The sequence below is a fragment of the Tasmannia lanceolata genome, unplaced genomic scaffold, assembly GCF_043159265.1.
Source record: "Tasmannia lanceolata isolate RefF3 unplaced genomic scaffold, GAP_Taslan_0.1 ptg000002l, whole genome shotgun sequence".
NCBI classification, from domain to species: Eukaryota; Viridiplantae; Streptophyta; class Magnoliopsida; order Canellales; family Winteraceae; genus Tasmannia; species Tasmannia lanceolata.
The window spans coordinates 6,049,097-6,064,101 of NW_027518679.1; the positions used below are offsets into that span (position 1 = coordinate 6,049,097).

The window sequence follows — 15,005 nt, forward strand, 5'->3', positions numbered from 1 at the left end:
GGACATGTTTGAATCTCAATACATTTTTGTTCTCCAAACGTACATGGGTTCAATTGATGGATTGTTTTAAGATGTGTCAAGTGTGTTTCTCGCTTATATGAAATAGGGATGAACCAGAGTACGAGGAAGGGGTTAAAGAGTTTATAAAGTTCGTATTTGCCAATACACCTCGTGGGAACAAGAAAATATGCCCATGCAATAAATGCGTCCTTGTTAGAGTGGTTGATCAGACATAGGTGGAGGAACATTTATTACGGAATGGGATGCTTAAAGGATACACTAAATGGTATTTCCATGGGGAAGGGTCTTCAAGTGCCGCGGGTGAGGGTGATCGCCCCCATCATGACGACTCGAGTAGACAAGATGGTATGCATGACTTGTTTCACGACACATTTCGAGTGCCGATTCATGATGAAGAAGTTTAGCTAGCGGATGATGAGTTTGATCCAGGAGATGATGATGTTGGTTCAGGAGTTGCAGTTGGAAAGGGTCCTGATGCAAATGCACAAAATTTTTTCAGGTTATTACAGGACGCCAAGCATGATTTGTATCCCGACAGCAAGTTATCCAAATTGAACTTCGTTGTTCGGCTATTTCACATAAAGTACCTCAATGGATGGAGCAACAAATCATTCACCATGTTGCTCGAGTTGTTGAAAGAGGCACTTCCTGTAGGAGAATCATTGCCAAACTCTTTCTATGAAACGAAGAAGATTATCAGGGATTTAGGCCTCCATTACAATAAAATAGATGCATGCCCCAACGATTGTATGTTGTACTGGAAGGAAGCGGCTAATGATTCGGCATGTCGCATATGTGGGGCTTCTAGGTGGAAATCAGCTGCACAAAATTCAAACGGCGATAGAAGTTCTTCATCTACCGGAGTACACAAAGTATCTGCCAAGATTCTGCGTCACTTCCCATTGAAACCAAGGTTGCAGAGGCTATACATGTCAAAGAAAACAACCTCTTTCATGACCTGGCATGATGTAAGTCGTACCAAAGACGGGCTAGTAAGGCATCCTGCAGACTCCATCTCATGGAAAACATTGGACCACAAATACCCGGTATTTTCTTCAGCCTCGCAATGTTAGACTTGGGTTAGCAAGTGACGGCTTCAATCCCTTTAGGACGATGAGTATTGCACATAGCATGTGGCTAGTTATTCTCATGCCTTATAACTTGCCTCCATGGATGTGCATGAAGCAACCATATATGATGCTCTCATTGCTTATTCCTGGCCCATCTGCACCTGGAAATGATATAGACGTGTATCTGCAACCTTTGATAGAAGAGTTGAAGGAATTATGGGAGGATGGTTTACAAACTTACGACCCATCGAGGAATGAAACATTTCGAATGCCTGTAGCAGTGTTGTGGACCATCAATGACTTCCCTGCATATGCTAACTTGTCAGGATGGAGCACCAAAGGAAAATTGGCTTGTCCTTCTTTCAATAAGGACACATGTTCTCGTCGTTTGAAGCATGGAGAGAAAGAATGTTACATGGGCCACCGACGATTCTTAGCCACCAATCACAAATTTATATTTGAAAAGTGGTGTTTTGATGGCACTGTGGAGGACAGGTTAGCTCTGATTCCATTGACAGGGTGTGAGGAACTAGACCAATTAAAATGCATTAATATCACATTTGGCAAAAAACGAGACAAGAGTGTGAAGAAGCCAGATACCCGTGGCCAGAAGAGGCCACGTGAGGAGAATCCCATGCGATGTGAAGAGAATTCTTTGAATTGTTCCAATTCCGCTGCCAAGAATAAGCCTACTAAGGAACACAATTGGAAGAAAAAAACTATATTCTCTAGTCTACCATACTGGGAGTCACTCCTATTTCGTCACAGTTTAGATGCGATGCATATTGAGAAGAATGTGTGTGATAATGTAATTAGGACGCTACTGAATATTGAGGAAAAAACAAAGGACAGTTTAAAAGCGCGGCTAGATCTACAACAGATGGGAATAAGGAGAGCATTTCACCCAATGACTAATGGAAAGAACAAAACATATTTGCCCCCAGCATGCTTCACAATGTCGACAAAGGAAAAAGTAGCTCTTTGCAACATCTTGAAGGACATCAAAGTTCCAGATGGCTTTTCCTCCAATATCTAGCGATGTGTAAATCTTCAGAAGCAAAAATTTTTAGGATTGAAGAGCCATGACTGTCATGTTCTAATGCAACAACTACTTCCCTTAGTTGTACACTCATCATTACGTAAGAAGGTAAGCTCAGTATTGATTGAACTCTGTAACTTCTTCAGAGAGTTATGTTCTAAAGTCCTCAAAGGCAACGATCTTAAGAAACTGAAAGATAGGATCACACTAACACTTTGCCAATGATTCACTAAAATTGGATAAACTTATAACATTCAAAGAATGTCACATGAAAAGAGTGAACTTGGATATAAATGAAATATTACAATGTCAAATTATAAAAATAAATTTGTGAAAGCTTCTTCTAGTGGTACTAAAACCTATTTTTATTGTAGACTAGAAGGACATTATAAGGTTGCCATGTATACTAAACAAGACGAAATCAAACTAAATGCAAAAGTGAAAACAAATAGACTAAACAAGATTAGGAAGATTTGGGTACCTAAAGGATCTCACTTGTCTATCCATATGTAGGTATGTCTTAGAAGCCACAACAAGAAGAACACATGGTACCTTGATAGTGGATGCTCTACGCACATGACATGAGACCTCACTCAGTTTGCATCCCTCTCACTCAAGGATGGTGGAGAAGTTACCTTTGGAGATGACAAGAACGGAAAGGTTAAAGGAGAAGGCACCGTAGGTAACTCCACCTCTCCCATTCATGATGTACTTTATGTTGATGGCTTATCTCATAATCTCATTAGCTTTAGTCAACTATGTGATAACGGGTTTGAAGTAGTCTTCAACCCTGATAAATGCATTGTTAAGAATAAGGTTGATGGAAAGGTGCAATTCATAGGTTCTAGAGACAATAACATTTACACAATTGGGCTAGATGATCTTAGACTCCAAAATGTAACATGTCTCAATGCCATTAGTGAAGATTCTTGGTTATGGCATAGGAGGTTGGGTCAAGCCGGAATGGAACTCATTTCAACCGTCTCCTCAAAAGACATAGTGAGGGGTTTGCCTAAGCTTAAGTACACCAAATATCACATTTGTAGAACTTATCAATTAGGCAAACAATTAAAGAGTTCATTTGCCCCTAAAAATATTATCTTTACCACTTACCCCTTGCAACTACTTCATATGGATCTTTTTGGACCAATGAAGAGAAGTAGCTTAGGTGGAAAGAGGTATGTGTTTGTTGTTGTGGTTTGCCTAAGCTTAAGTACACCACAGATCACATTTGTAGAACTTATCAATTAGGCAAACAATTAAAGAGTTCATTTGCCCCTAAAAATATTATCTTTACCACTTACCCCTTGCAACTACTTCATATGGATCTTTTTAGACCAATGAAGACAAGTAGCTTAGATGGAAAGAGGTATGTGTTTGTTGTTGTGGATGACTACTCACGATTTACATGGGTCATATTTTTAGCACATAAAGATGAAACCTAAGAAAATTTCTCTAAGTTGTGTAATCAAGTCCAAAATGAAAAGGGTATAGCCATATCTTACAGTAGAAGTAACAATGGAACAGAATTTGAAAACATACACTTTAACACTTATTGTAATGATCATGGCGTAAAACACAACTTCTCGGCACTTAGAACACCTCAATAAAATGGGGTTGTAGAAAGAAAGAACCGAACCCTCCAAGCAATGGCTAGAACAATGTTGCTTGAGAACGATCTCCCTAGATATTTTTGAGCGGAGGCGGTTAGCACCGCTTGCTATATCATAAATAGGGTGTATATGAGGCCAATTTCTAAGAAAACACCTTATGAGCTTTGTAAAAACTTGAAACCTGATATGAGCTACTTTAGGGTGTTTGGTTGTAGATGCTACATCTTGAATATGAAAGAAAATTTGCATAAATTTGATAAGAAATCGGATGATGGCATATTCTTAGGGTATTATTCTACATATAGCAAAGCATTTAGAGTGTTTAATAGAAGAACCCTAATTGTAGAAGAATCTATGCATGTTACATTTGATGAGAGAGAGCCAATACTTTAAGACATGCCTCATGATGAGGATGAACACATCGTAAGCCCTCAATCTAAGACAAATGTTCCTCCCTAAGAGTCTACAAGTGATACATTACCTATTGTGCAAGTTGAAAATGTAGAGGACAATTCATTACCTAGGGATAAGAGAATATTGGTTGATCATCTGGAATTCCAAATCTTAGGTGATGCCACATCGTCGGTAAGAACAAGATCATACTATAGAAGTGTAAGTAACAATTTAGCATTCCTATCCGAATTGGAACCTAAGTTAATCAAGGAAGCCGAAAAAGATGAATATTGGTTGATGGCTATGCAAGAAGAGTTGAGCCAATTCGAAAGGAACATGGTGTGGAGGCTAGTGCCTAGACCTAGTGATCACCAAGTCATTGGCACAAGATGGGTGTATAGAAACAAAATGGATGAAAATGGAATAATCACTAGGAATAAGGCTAGGCTTGTAGCGCAAGGGTACAATCAGGAGGAAGGGATAGATTATGATGAGACATTTGCTCTTGTTGCCCGTATGGAAGCTATTAGGATACTTTTGGCATATGCATATCATAAATGATTTAAATTGTATCAAATGGATGTCAAAAGTGCCTTCCTAAATGGTTATAACCAAGAGGAAGTGTATGTTGAGCAACCTCCAGGTTTTGAAGACTACAAACATCCAAATCATGTCTTCAAGCTTGATAAAGCTTTATATGGATTGAAGTAAGCTCCTAGAGCTTGGTATGAGAGGCTCTGTAAATTCCTTGTAGAAAAGGGTTTTGAGATGGGCAAAGTGTATGACATTATTTATCAAAAAGGAAAATCATGATATCCTCCTTGTCCAGATCTATGTAGAAGACACCATATGTGGCTCAACTAATCAAAGGATGTGTAATGAATTTACAAATCTAATGAAAAATGAATTTGAAATGAGTATGATTGGTGAGTTAACCTACTTCTTAGGACTCCAAATCATACAATACCAAAATAGAATATTTATAAATCAAGAAAAGTATACAAATGAGTTAATGAAGAAGTATGGGATGGATAGCAGCAAGACATCAAGAATTCCAATGAGTACAACTGCTAAGTTAGAAAAGGATGAATTTTGCAAGTCAGTGGACCAAAAGATGTATAGGGGTATGATAGGTAGTCTCCTCTATTTGACAGCCAGTAGACCAGACATTATGTTTAGTGTCTGCCTATGTACTCGGTTTTAATTGGATCCAAAGGAGTCTCATCTATCTGCAGTCAAGAAAATCTTCAAGTACTTAAGAAGAACCCAAAGTCTGGGACTATGGTATGAAAGATCTAGTACTTCACTCTCACTGGATATTCAGATGCAGACTTTGCTGGATGTAGAGTGGATAGAAAAAGCACTAGTGGGACTTGTCAATTATTGGCAAATCTCTTGTATCATGGTTTAGTAAGAAACAGAATTCAGTAGCCCCATAAAAAAAAGAAGCAGAATATGTGGAAGCTGGGGCTTGTTGTGCACAAGTCCTATGGATGAAAACCACATTGATGGATTATGGTGTTAAAATGGAAAATATTCCCATTAATGTGACAACACTAGTGCTATAAACTTGACAAAGAACCCCATACAACACTCTAGAACCAAACACATTGAGATTATGCACCACTTCATTAGAGATCACTCACAAAAAGGAGACATTTGCCTAAAGTATATCAATACTGAGGAAAAAGTGGCTGACGTCTTTACAAAGCCCATTAGTGATGAGAAAATGTGTTATATAAGAAGTGCCTTAAACATCTGGAGAGCAGACCAAGTCATAGATCTTGCCAAGTGATTACTTTGTGCTTTCACCTGCTTATCTATATAGTATTTATATATGTATCACCTCTGTTTGATAGTATCTGCATGTGTGAGATGTCAAACCCTAATCTTTAAAAGTCACTCAATTGGTTCCCTTAGCCTTTTTAATTTTTAAGAGGGAGATAGTACCTTCACCTTAATTAAAACACATAACAATTCAACCTTGTGCCGGCATCTTAATCATGAGTAGGTATATGTGCAACTACTTGAATGTATATTTACTTTATACCATAAGCATTGAGTCAGGGGGAGTCCCTAACTTGATTACCATTTACTCTTACTTATCATGATCATTTCCCACTCATACCTTATTTCATGATGACATATTCTTCTTTGAAAAAAATAAATAAATTTAGAGGCTTAGTCTACTAACACTTGCTCTATATCTTAGTTTGCCTCATTTAAAAGCTTGAGGGGGAGTTTTTATGAAAAATCCACATGACTCACTCATTAGTTTACATTCTAGTTCATGCATGTGCTTCAACTTGTGAAATCCTTCCTTTTTGTCGATGCCAAAAGGGGGAGAATTCTAGAAATTGATTATCTATCCATGTTTTATATATGCACTCCATGTTCTTTTCAAATTGTGCATATATTGAGGGGGAGTATTTCCATTCACTTGCTTATCATGTCACTCCACACACCTCATAATCAAATTTGTTTGTCATCATAAAAAAGAGGGAGATTGTAAGCCCAAGGGTCTATCCTCCTACCTTGTTTTGATGAATCTCAAACTAAATTGATTATGCTTTTTTGATCTAATCAATTTGCCTTGAAGTGTTGTGATAAGACAGGTTAATCATTGAAGGAACAAACACACTACTTTGGTCAAGGTTGAAGTTGCACCACTCTAGGGACAAAGAAGCTGGAATCAAAATTGAACCAACTCACCTTGGAAGAGCAATCAAGGTGGAGCTCACTTCAACACACTCAAGCAAAACAAGCACACAATGGAAGATCTATGAAGACCAAGACCAAAGAGAAGTGTAACTACACTTAGACTTTTTGTACATCCTCTCTCTTTAGATTTTCTAAGTCAAGGCAAGATTTTCAAAATATGTTTTTTATGAGACTAACACTCCCCGTATTAGACTTAATTTGTTAAGAGAATGTTTGTGTGGTGGACCAACATGTTGGGACTCTCATAACATTCTAAATTATCATATAAATATGAGTTCCAAAAGCCCAAAAGAAATCAACAACAAAAAATTGAAAAATATGTTGTTATTAGGCTTCTCAGAACTCCGAGTTTTTCTCAGAGCTCCGAGCTCAGAACTCTGAGATTTTTCTCAGACCTCCGAGAAATGGTCCAGGGAGTATTGTGCTATTCTCTGGTAGTTTTCTCGGAACTCCGAGAGATTCTCTCGGAACTCCGAGAACGTCGCTACAAAAGAAAAACCTTTGTAATTCAAACGGCTAGTTGCTTTTTCGGGTGTTTTTGTTACCACCACCCCCAAATGGTCATATGTTGATTTGAGCTTATAAATACACATTCAAGAGGTTCATTTAACTCTCTTGAATGATTCACCAACCTTCCTAAGCATTCATTAACACTTGTAAAACCCATTTGGCTTAAGCTTTTATTCTCTCCACCAAACTTGCCTTGTTACTTGCAAATCTTTGAGTTTGGATTTAGGATATCAACTTGTATTATCTTGGAGAGCATTCAAGGGGATTTTATTATGCATCAAGCCTTAAAGGAAGGCATAGCAATCTTCTCTTCTTTATTGTAAAGGTGGCCAGGGCATCATATTCTTAATATACTAGGGAGAAGCGCTTAGAACTCGGTGGAGTAGGAGAGTCGATGTAAAGGCAGCAAGGGCATCCTCATTTAATTCCCTTGGGATTGTAATCGCCTCGGAGCCGGGCATCATGGAGGTCTCAAATAGTGGAAATTCTTGAAGACGATCTAAAGAAGAGTGGAGTAGGGCTTTGCCCGAACCACTATAGATCGGTGTGTTCTTTTCTTACTTTAGCACTTTCATTTTTGTGTTTAGTTGAGCATTTGTATTTTGATATTATTTGAGCTAACCAAAAACTAAGCAAGAAAAGAAAATTAGAATTAGGTTTAAAAAATTGATTTCAAAAAGGCAATATTTTTGAGAAAACCAATTCACCCCCCTCTTGGTTCCCTAGACCATTATTTCAGGGTCTCTCACATGTCATGGAGAATTCCAAGACCTAATGTTGTAACCATGAACACCGCCAGAACCGAATATGTTCGCATCCTTGGTTTAGAGGACAGTTCTTTCTACAACTCTCACCGGATTATGCGTCAGTTCAGAGGAAAGCAATGCCCATGGGAAGCACTCCCTCATTTCCATCCACCTAGAGAATTTAGTGCGAATATAGCCAGAACTCTATACTCAGCATGGGAGAACCGCAGGATAGTCTATATCCGCGACATACATGTTTCTCATGGAGACATGATACATCCGGATTACTACTCAGCACTTTTCTCACACATCCCTTCGGATGCCGAGCCTTTGGATTTCTCAGAAGTGTAGAAACTCTACCAACTCTCTGTTATCTTTGTATCGACTCAAACCTACCAGTCAAGGGATTACTTCATACAGAGGATATCGAGTCTCCTTTCTTTCTTTTTGCAAAATTTTGTAAAAGTACTACTTAAAATAAGATCATTTCCCTGAGAAATCTTGTTTGAAATCTTAAAATTGTCTGTATTACTCTTTCCCCTTCCATGAAAAAGTTCTACAACTAGTGTATATTCCCATCTGCAGGTAGAAAGTTCGTACACTTGGAACCATTGCACCTAGGAAAGAGAATCTGCTACTGAACCGATTCTCGCTTAGTGAGATCCTCAGAACTACCTAGTTCTTTCATTCCTACTCATTTAGTAGAAATTTTAGAACCATCTAGTCCTACAACTCCTCTTTCTACCATGGCAGAATGACAGACCAATCCTAGGTTATCCAGGAACTGCAACAAGCAGTAGCTGAACTCATTCACAGTCTCCGCCAACTCTCAAAAGAGAATGCCGCATTAAGGTCACCACCTCAGGTTACTTTAGTACCTAGTACATCTCAACAACCCTTTCCTCCTGTTCAGGAAACCATACCAATTCTACCAACTAATCAGTTTATAGCTCAGCCACCGGATCTGTTCCTAGGAGAGCAGTATGCAGATGAGAACCATCCCTTTGCCCATATTCTGAAGCAGTGGGAAGATAAGTTGGCCAAGGTTTGTCAAGACCTCAAAGTTATCAAAGTTTAGGGGTCATCAAGACTCTCTTTGTTTCCGAATGTACAGCTCCCGGCCAGCTTCAAATGGCTTGACATCAGTAAGTACGATGGAACTGGTTGTCCTCATAATCACCTTGTAGTATTTGAAAGCATCCTGCGATCACAGGGTTTGTCCCCAAATCAGATGACCCTTGTCTTTCAGATGTCTTTGAAGGGCGTGGCACAGAAATAGCTTCTGAGTTTGACTGAGTTGCCAACTATGGTTTGGGAACGTATTATGAATGAGTTCATCAAGCAGTTATCTTATGAAGATGGTATTGGAACTTCTCGTCGAGATCTTTAGACCACCAGACAAGAGCCTATGGAAGCCTTCTCCGATTTTGTAAAGGGTTGGCGCCAGAAGACAGCTCAGATCCTCAAGCAGCCCACCGAGGAAGAGCAGATCGACATGATGCACCAGAACCTCACCTTGTCCTTCCAGCGTCCATGGCCATTCAAAGCTTCACTAGTCTCAAACACTTCATAGATACTGGCATCAAAATTAAAGATTCTTTAGCCCGGGGTTGGCACAACAAAACTGTAAGCCCAAGGGTTCCCATGGGTTCAATCATTCACCTTTACCTTCTTGTTTTGATGCTAGCAAACCTAAATTGATTAGTCTTTATGGACTAATGTGTTGTCTTTTAGTGTTGTGTCTTAGACAGGAACTTGACATGTAATATCACCATTACACAACTCAACACAACACATGGCTTGAGGATCAACATGCACAATGGACCAAAGAGCTTGCACATACATTGGCGACATCATCCGTGGAAGATGTTCAAGTCAAAGAGCTCAAGTTGAAGATCCCACAAGTTGCCTAGCAAAGTGCCAGGAGAAGCTTGGAGATGAACCAGCCTTATTAACCACCTCATGCAACATAGAAGATGTTCGAAGAATGGAGGAAGTCACAAGAGCCAAAGCAAGTCAAAGAGTTCATTCACAATTCAGAGGGATCCAAGAAAGTGCGAAGGAACTTGAAGGATCAATTTGAACTCAAGGGCATAAAAGATGGTTAATTTTCATTGAAGCACACATATGGTTTTCACATTTGAATTTTCTATTGTGGATTTACTATGTGGATGCTAAGTGCACAAGTGATGTGATTTGCACCTAGATAGGCTTTTCTAAATGAAAGATATTCAATAAAGCACAAAAATAAAAAAGATGTCGATCATTTAAGCACAATGAGCAAAGATACAAACTATTGGGGACATGAATAATGATGAGTATCTAATGCTCAAAATTAAAAAGATATATCATTAAGCTCAAGAAAACTAGATACAAAAAATATTCAATAAATTAAAGTATCTACCAAGAATGTGAATGATAAAACAATTTAGCATAGCCCATTCACTAATTAGATTAGAATGACTCTTTTGGAACCCAAATCCCTTTGGTTCCATCCAAGTTTGTTGGTGGGAGTGTACATTTTCTTATCCAAACAAACTTGTTAGACTTCACAATTTCAAGTTTACACTCAGAATTGTGATGCTCAACCCTACCACAATAATTATGATTGGTAGATGAGGAGCAATTAGAATCATAAGACTTTGAAGGTTGTTTATTTTTTTCTTCATGAAGTCTTTGATTCTTAATGGAGAGTTCTTCATTCATTTGTTCTTCATTTTCACAAACATGTTTATATTTTTCAACAAGTTCAATGTTTCTGATTTCAAGGCTTTTAATTTCTTTCTTAAAGGTATTGCATCTTTGAAATAAGTCAACATTGTTATTTATCAAAAATATGCTCAATTGACTTAATTTTTTATTTCTTTTCAAACATTCATTTATTTCCAATTTTAAATTTTCAATTTGAATTTCCAAATCAGAAATTAAATGTTTGAAAGAAACTTCATTTGCAAAAGATTTTTCTGAAATCTCTTTTTGTCTAGAAATTGTATCATTTGAAAAGAGACAAACATTTTACTCAAAAGTGTTTTCTAATGGAGTCCAAATATCTTTTGCATTGATACAATTTAAAATATTGTTAAAAATGTTTGGAGTTAAACCGCAACACAATAAAATCATAGCCTTTCAGTTCAAGGGAAACAATTTCATATCACCTTCAGTGCATTTCCTTGAAAAAGAAATTTCCTCTTTAATGGCATCTAAAATGTCATTATCTATGTATTTGAGATAGGCTTGCATTTGTGCTTTCCAAGCTCAATAATTCGTTCCATCAAAGAATAGAGGAATTAGGGTGGATCGGCCTTTCTCAAAATCCATAGGGATTGTGACAGATCTTTTCTCTTGTAGATTTTTAAAAATTAAAAATCTCTTTAAGAGCCTAAGCTTTGATACCAAATGAAATACAGGTGTGACAATCCAAGAGGGGGGGTGAATTGGTCAAGTAGAATTTTTAGGCTTAATTAAAGGAGATTAAAAATTAATCCATTTAATTAAGCAATAATTAGTTTAACCCTTGTTCAAATAGGTATATCAATAAACTCTAGGATTAAACTTTCTAATCATGCACATTTAGCTAACCCTTGTTCAAATAGATATTATAATACAATTTAGGGTTTAGACATTTATCTTAAGTGCATTCACTAACCCTTGTTCAATTAAAGCATAAACATAAGGTTAGAGATTACCAATCACCACACAAGCGAGAGAGAAAGAGAGAAAAGAGCAAGTATCCACAAGGCACAAGATTTATAGTGGTTCGGTCACAACTTGACCTACTCCACTTTTCCAAGTTTACCTCCTTGGGATTTCCACTAAAATGATGAAGCCGTACACCCGACTCCTTCATCTCCAAAGGGAACAAACCCTTGCTTTTCCATTCTCAGGGGCCAAAGTGAAGCCCCTCGCACGAAGCCTTGACAAGGGAGTCAAACCCTTGCACATGATTCACCTTTCTTCACGGGCCAAATCGGAGACTCTTTTCTTCACCTTTCTTTACGGACCGAAGAGAAGACCCTCACATGAAGAACAAATAAAAATAAAAACTCTCTTGCCTCTTGATAGGCAGATTACAACATTGATAGCTCACATTCACTCCATGAAGATACAAATGTAAAGCCCTATAGAGTGCCTCTTGAAAGAATGTGGAAATATATGTTCAAAGAGGTTTTTGTTTTTGAAATAAAACTTGAAGCTCAAAGAGAAATGGGATTTGATCTTTCTCTAATGTTCAAAAGCTTGTGGAGATAGGTTTTAATGATGTATATATAGTGTATTTGAAAATATGACCGTTTGGGGTAAAACTGTAAATAAGAGGCTTGAAAAAGTCAAGCAGAAAACGCCCCAACGACTAGTTTGCTCGATCGCGGCGGTCGATCGGGCTACAGCTGTCGTCCGCCACTATTGGGCGCCCTATTCTATTTTCAAATTTCTTACCGTCGCGATCGACCGGCTACGTGCCGGTTGCCCGACGAGGGCTTTCTGTTTGCCCAAAATATTTGGCTCAAAAACCTATCCCGGTCGACCGACCCACGGCGGTCGCTCATCCTAGACCAAATTGGATTGTTCTGTATGAAACAGAAGTGCATCCGTGGTTGCCCAGCTTAACCTGGTCGGCCTGCCCGATAAAATTCGAGATGGCCTGGATTTCCAGGTTCCATCCTGCGGTCGCCGGAGTAGCCCGGTCGACCGACTCTGGTAAAAATTCCATTTTAACTTTAAAGATCAGGAGCTTTTGGGCTATGGTCTTTTGGGCTTAAGTCCAAGGTTTTCAAACACATTTTTGGGTGTGTATATGATTTTCAAGATGTAAAAAATTAAGTATGAAAACCATTTGAAAATCTTTTAAAAGTGCATGTTACATAAAATCAAAAGGACTCCAAATACATTCTAAAAATAAGAACCTTGAGTCTTCTTGGAATGTCTTGGCTCCTTTGCACTTTCTTGGACTTCTTCAGCTTGGGTGAACATCTTGTCCTTGTCTTGGGTCTTATGACTTGTCCTCCAATCCCCAATGCATGTTAAGGTACATGAGGTGTCACCATGGCATGTTCAACATGAAGCTCCTTCTTGATACTTGCTTAGGAACTTGTGGAATCTTCATGATGTTGAGCTTCTTTACTTGAGCATCTTCAAATGAGGATGACTCCAATGTAGGTGCAAGCTCTTGGTTCCTTTGATCCTTGATCCACAAGTCATGTGTTGTGAAGAGTTGTGTAATGGCGATTTTGACATGAAAATCCTGTATACAACATAACACCTCAAAGCAACATATCAGACCATAAATGCAAATTAATTTGGTGTGCTAGCATCAGAATAAGAAGGTAAGGTGAATGATTAACCCATGGGAACCCTTGGGCTTACAGTGGAGCTCTCCTATCGTCGTCAGTTTCCTCGGGATCGGGGTCCACAGTATAACTTAAACAAGCAAAGGGTATTGACGCCCAAAGGATATACATACTGCAATGCTTGGAGGCCGAACATAAATCGGATCTTATAGGATGAGATAAATCCTCTTATTCAAAGTTGTTGAATAAGTTTCCGATGCCCAGTGAAAAAATATACATTTCTCTTGATTCACGAGGTTGAGGGGCACATGAATGAGACGTGCAATGAGTGGTTCCATCGTAGATCAAAATCCCAGATCTGATGGATATGTCATGAAATTAACCAAAATGGTAGTTTTGTTAATTATGCCTTTTTCCTTTGCACGTAGATACCATGGCTTCATTCAACCGATTAGCTAAGATCCTAGATGAAAATAAGTTAACTGTTCCAAATTACCTCAATTGGAAAAGGAACCTAATGATTGTGCTCACAGTCGCTAAAGTTTATTGGGTTCTTACCACTGACGAGCCTGAGCTACCTGGTGCCGATGCGCCTAAAGTAGAACACGATTGAAAGTCTAAGTGGCTTGCGGACAATGAGATGGCAAAATGTTACATCCTTTGCTCTATGTGCAATGTGTTGCAGCAGCAAGATATTGGAATAGCAGCGGCCTCAGAAATTATGATAAATATTAAAGAAATGTTTAGACAGCAACATCGCACAGCTATGCTGTTGGCGATTAGAGGCCTAATATCCACCAAGATGGTAGAGGGACCCCCAGTTAGGGACCAAATGCTAAAGATGATGGGCTGTCTCAACGAGCTCGACATCTTGGGGGCCATTGTGGATGCAGAAACACATATCGACATTGTCTTGTCTTCCCTTTGTGGGTCTTTAAAAGAGTTGTTATGACCTACCGCATGAACAAAACGACAATGACCCTAACAGAGCTGATGAATCAGCTTCAAACAGCCGAGGATCTGCAAAAGAGTAATAAGAGGGTAATATACCGTCAGCTTCTAAACCGAAAGGTAAAGGAAAAGGAAGAGCGAAAGGCCAAGGCACTAAAAAGAACAAGAAGAACTTTAAAAAGAAGAAGTCAACCAAGGGCAACAACAGTTGCTTCCATTGTGGAAAGACTGGACATTGGAAGCGGAATTGCAGGAGCTATCTTGCTACCAAGCAGGGCAACAAGCCTCCCTCAGGTATGTTGCAAGCTTTTTTGCTGAAACCAATATGATTGGTCCTGTATTTTCTTGGTGTGTTGACACAGGTGTGACCTCATAAGTATGCAATGTTTTGTAGGGGTTCAGGAAAATCAAAAGGTTGACTGAGAGCGAGCTCACCCGACAGGTTGGAACTGAAGAAACAGTTGTTGTCCAAGCTGTAGGAGATTATGTTTTGACGTTTTCAGGCGGTTATCTAACATTAAATGATTGTCTTTATGTAGATTCAATAAGAAGGAATTTAATTTCAGTTACAAAGTTATTTGATGATGGATATTTTACTAGTTGTAATAAAAGTTCTATTTTCATTAAAAAGAGAAATTCCTTGATTGTGGAAGGTA

The 15,005-nt window shown here is 38.5% G+C and overlaps 2 protein-coding genes across 2 annotated transcripts; both read left to right on the forward strand.

Annotated features, from left to right (window-relative positions):
* Positions 1 to 263: 263 nt before the first annotated feature.
* On the forward strand, positions 264 to 2,127 carry LOC143887729 (uncharacterized). Its single transcript, XM_077391899.1, has 3 exons — positions 264 to 366; positions 451 to 989; positions 1,081 to 2,127. Exons 1-3 carry the CDS (start codon positions 264 to 266, stop codon positions 2,125 to 2,127), a joined length of 1,689 nt encoding a protein of 562 aa, XP_077248014.1.
* An 11,704-nt stretch (positions 2,128 to 13,831) lies between these two features.
* Positions 13,832 to 14,350, forward strand: LOC143887737 (uncharacterized). The gene is made up of 2 exons (XM_077391906.1): positions 13,832 to 13,996; positions 14,084 to 14,350. The coding sequence occupies exons 1-2, from the start codon at positions 13,832 to 13,834 to the stop codon at positions 14,348 to 14,350; spliced, it is 432 nt and encodes a 143-aa protein (XP_077248021.1).
* Positions 14,351 to 15,005: the final 655 nt, after the last annotated feature.

Coding starts and splice junctions, on each gene's coding strand:
- LOC143887729 (XM_077391899.1), top strand. CDS start 264: ATGCTTAAAGGATACACTAAATGGTATTTCCATGGGGAAGGGTCTTCA. Junction 367..450: donor CGACTCGAGTAGACAAGATG/GTATGCATGACT, acceptor AGTTTGATCCAG/GAGATGATGATGTTGGTTCA. Junction 990..1,080: donor CTTTCATGACCTGGCATGAT/GTAAGTCGTACC, acceptor TATTTTCTTCAG/CCTCGCAATGTTAGACTTGG.
- LOC143887737 (XM_077391906.1), top strand. CDS start 13,832: ATGGCTTCATTCAACCGATTAGCTAAGATCCTAGATGAAAATAAGTTA. Junction 13,997..14,083: donor CTGGTGCCGATGCGCCTAAA/GTAGAACACGAT, acceptor AATGTGTTGCAG/CAGCAAGATATTGGAATAGC.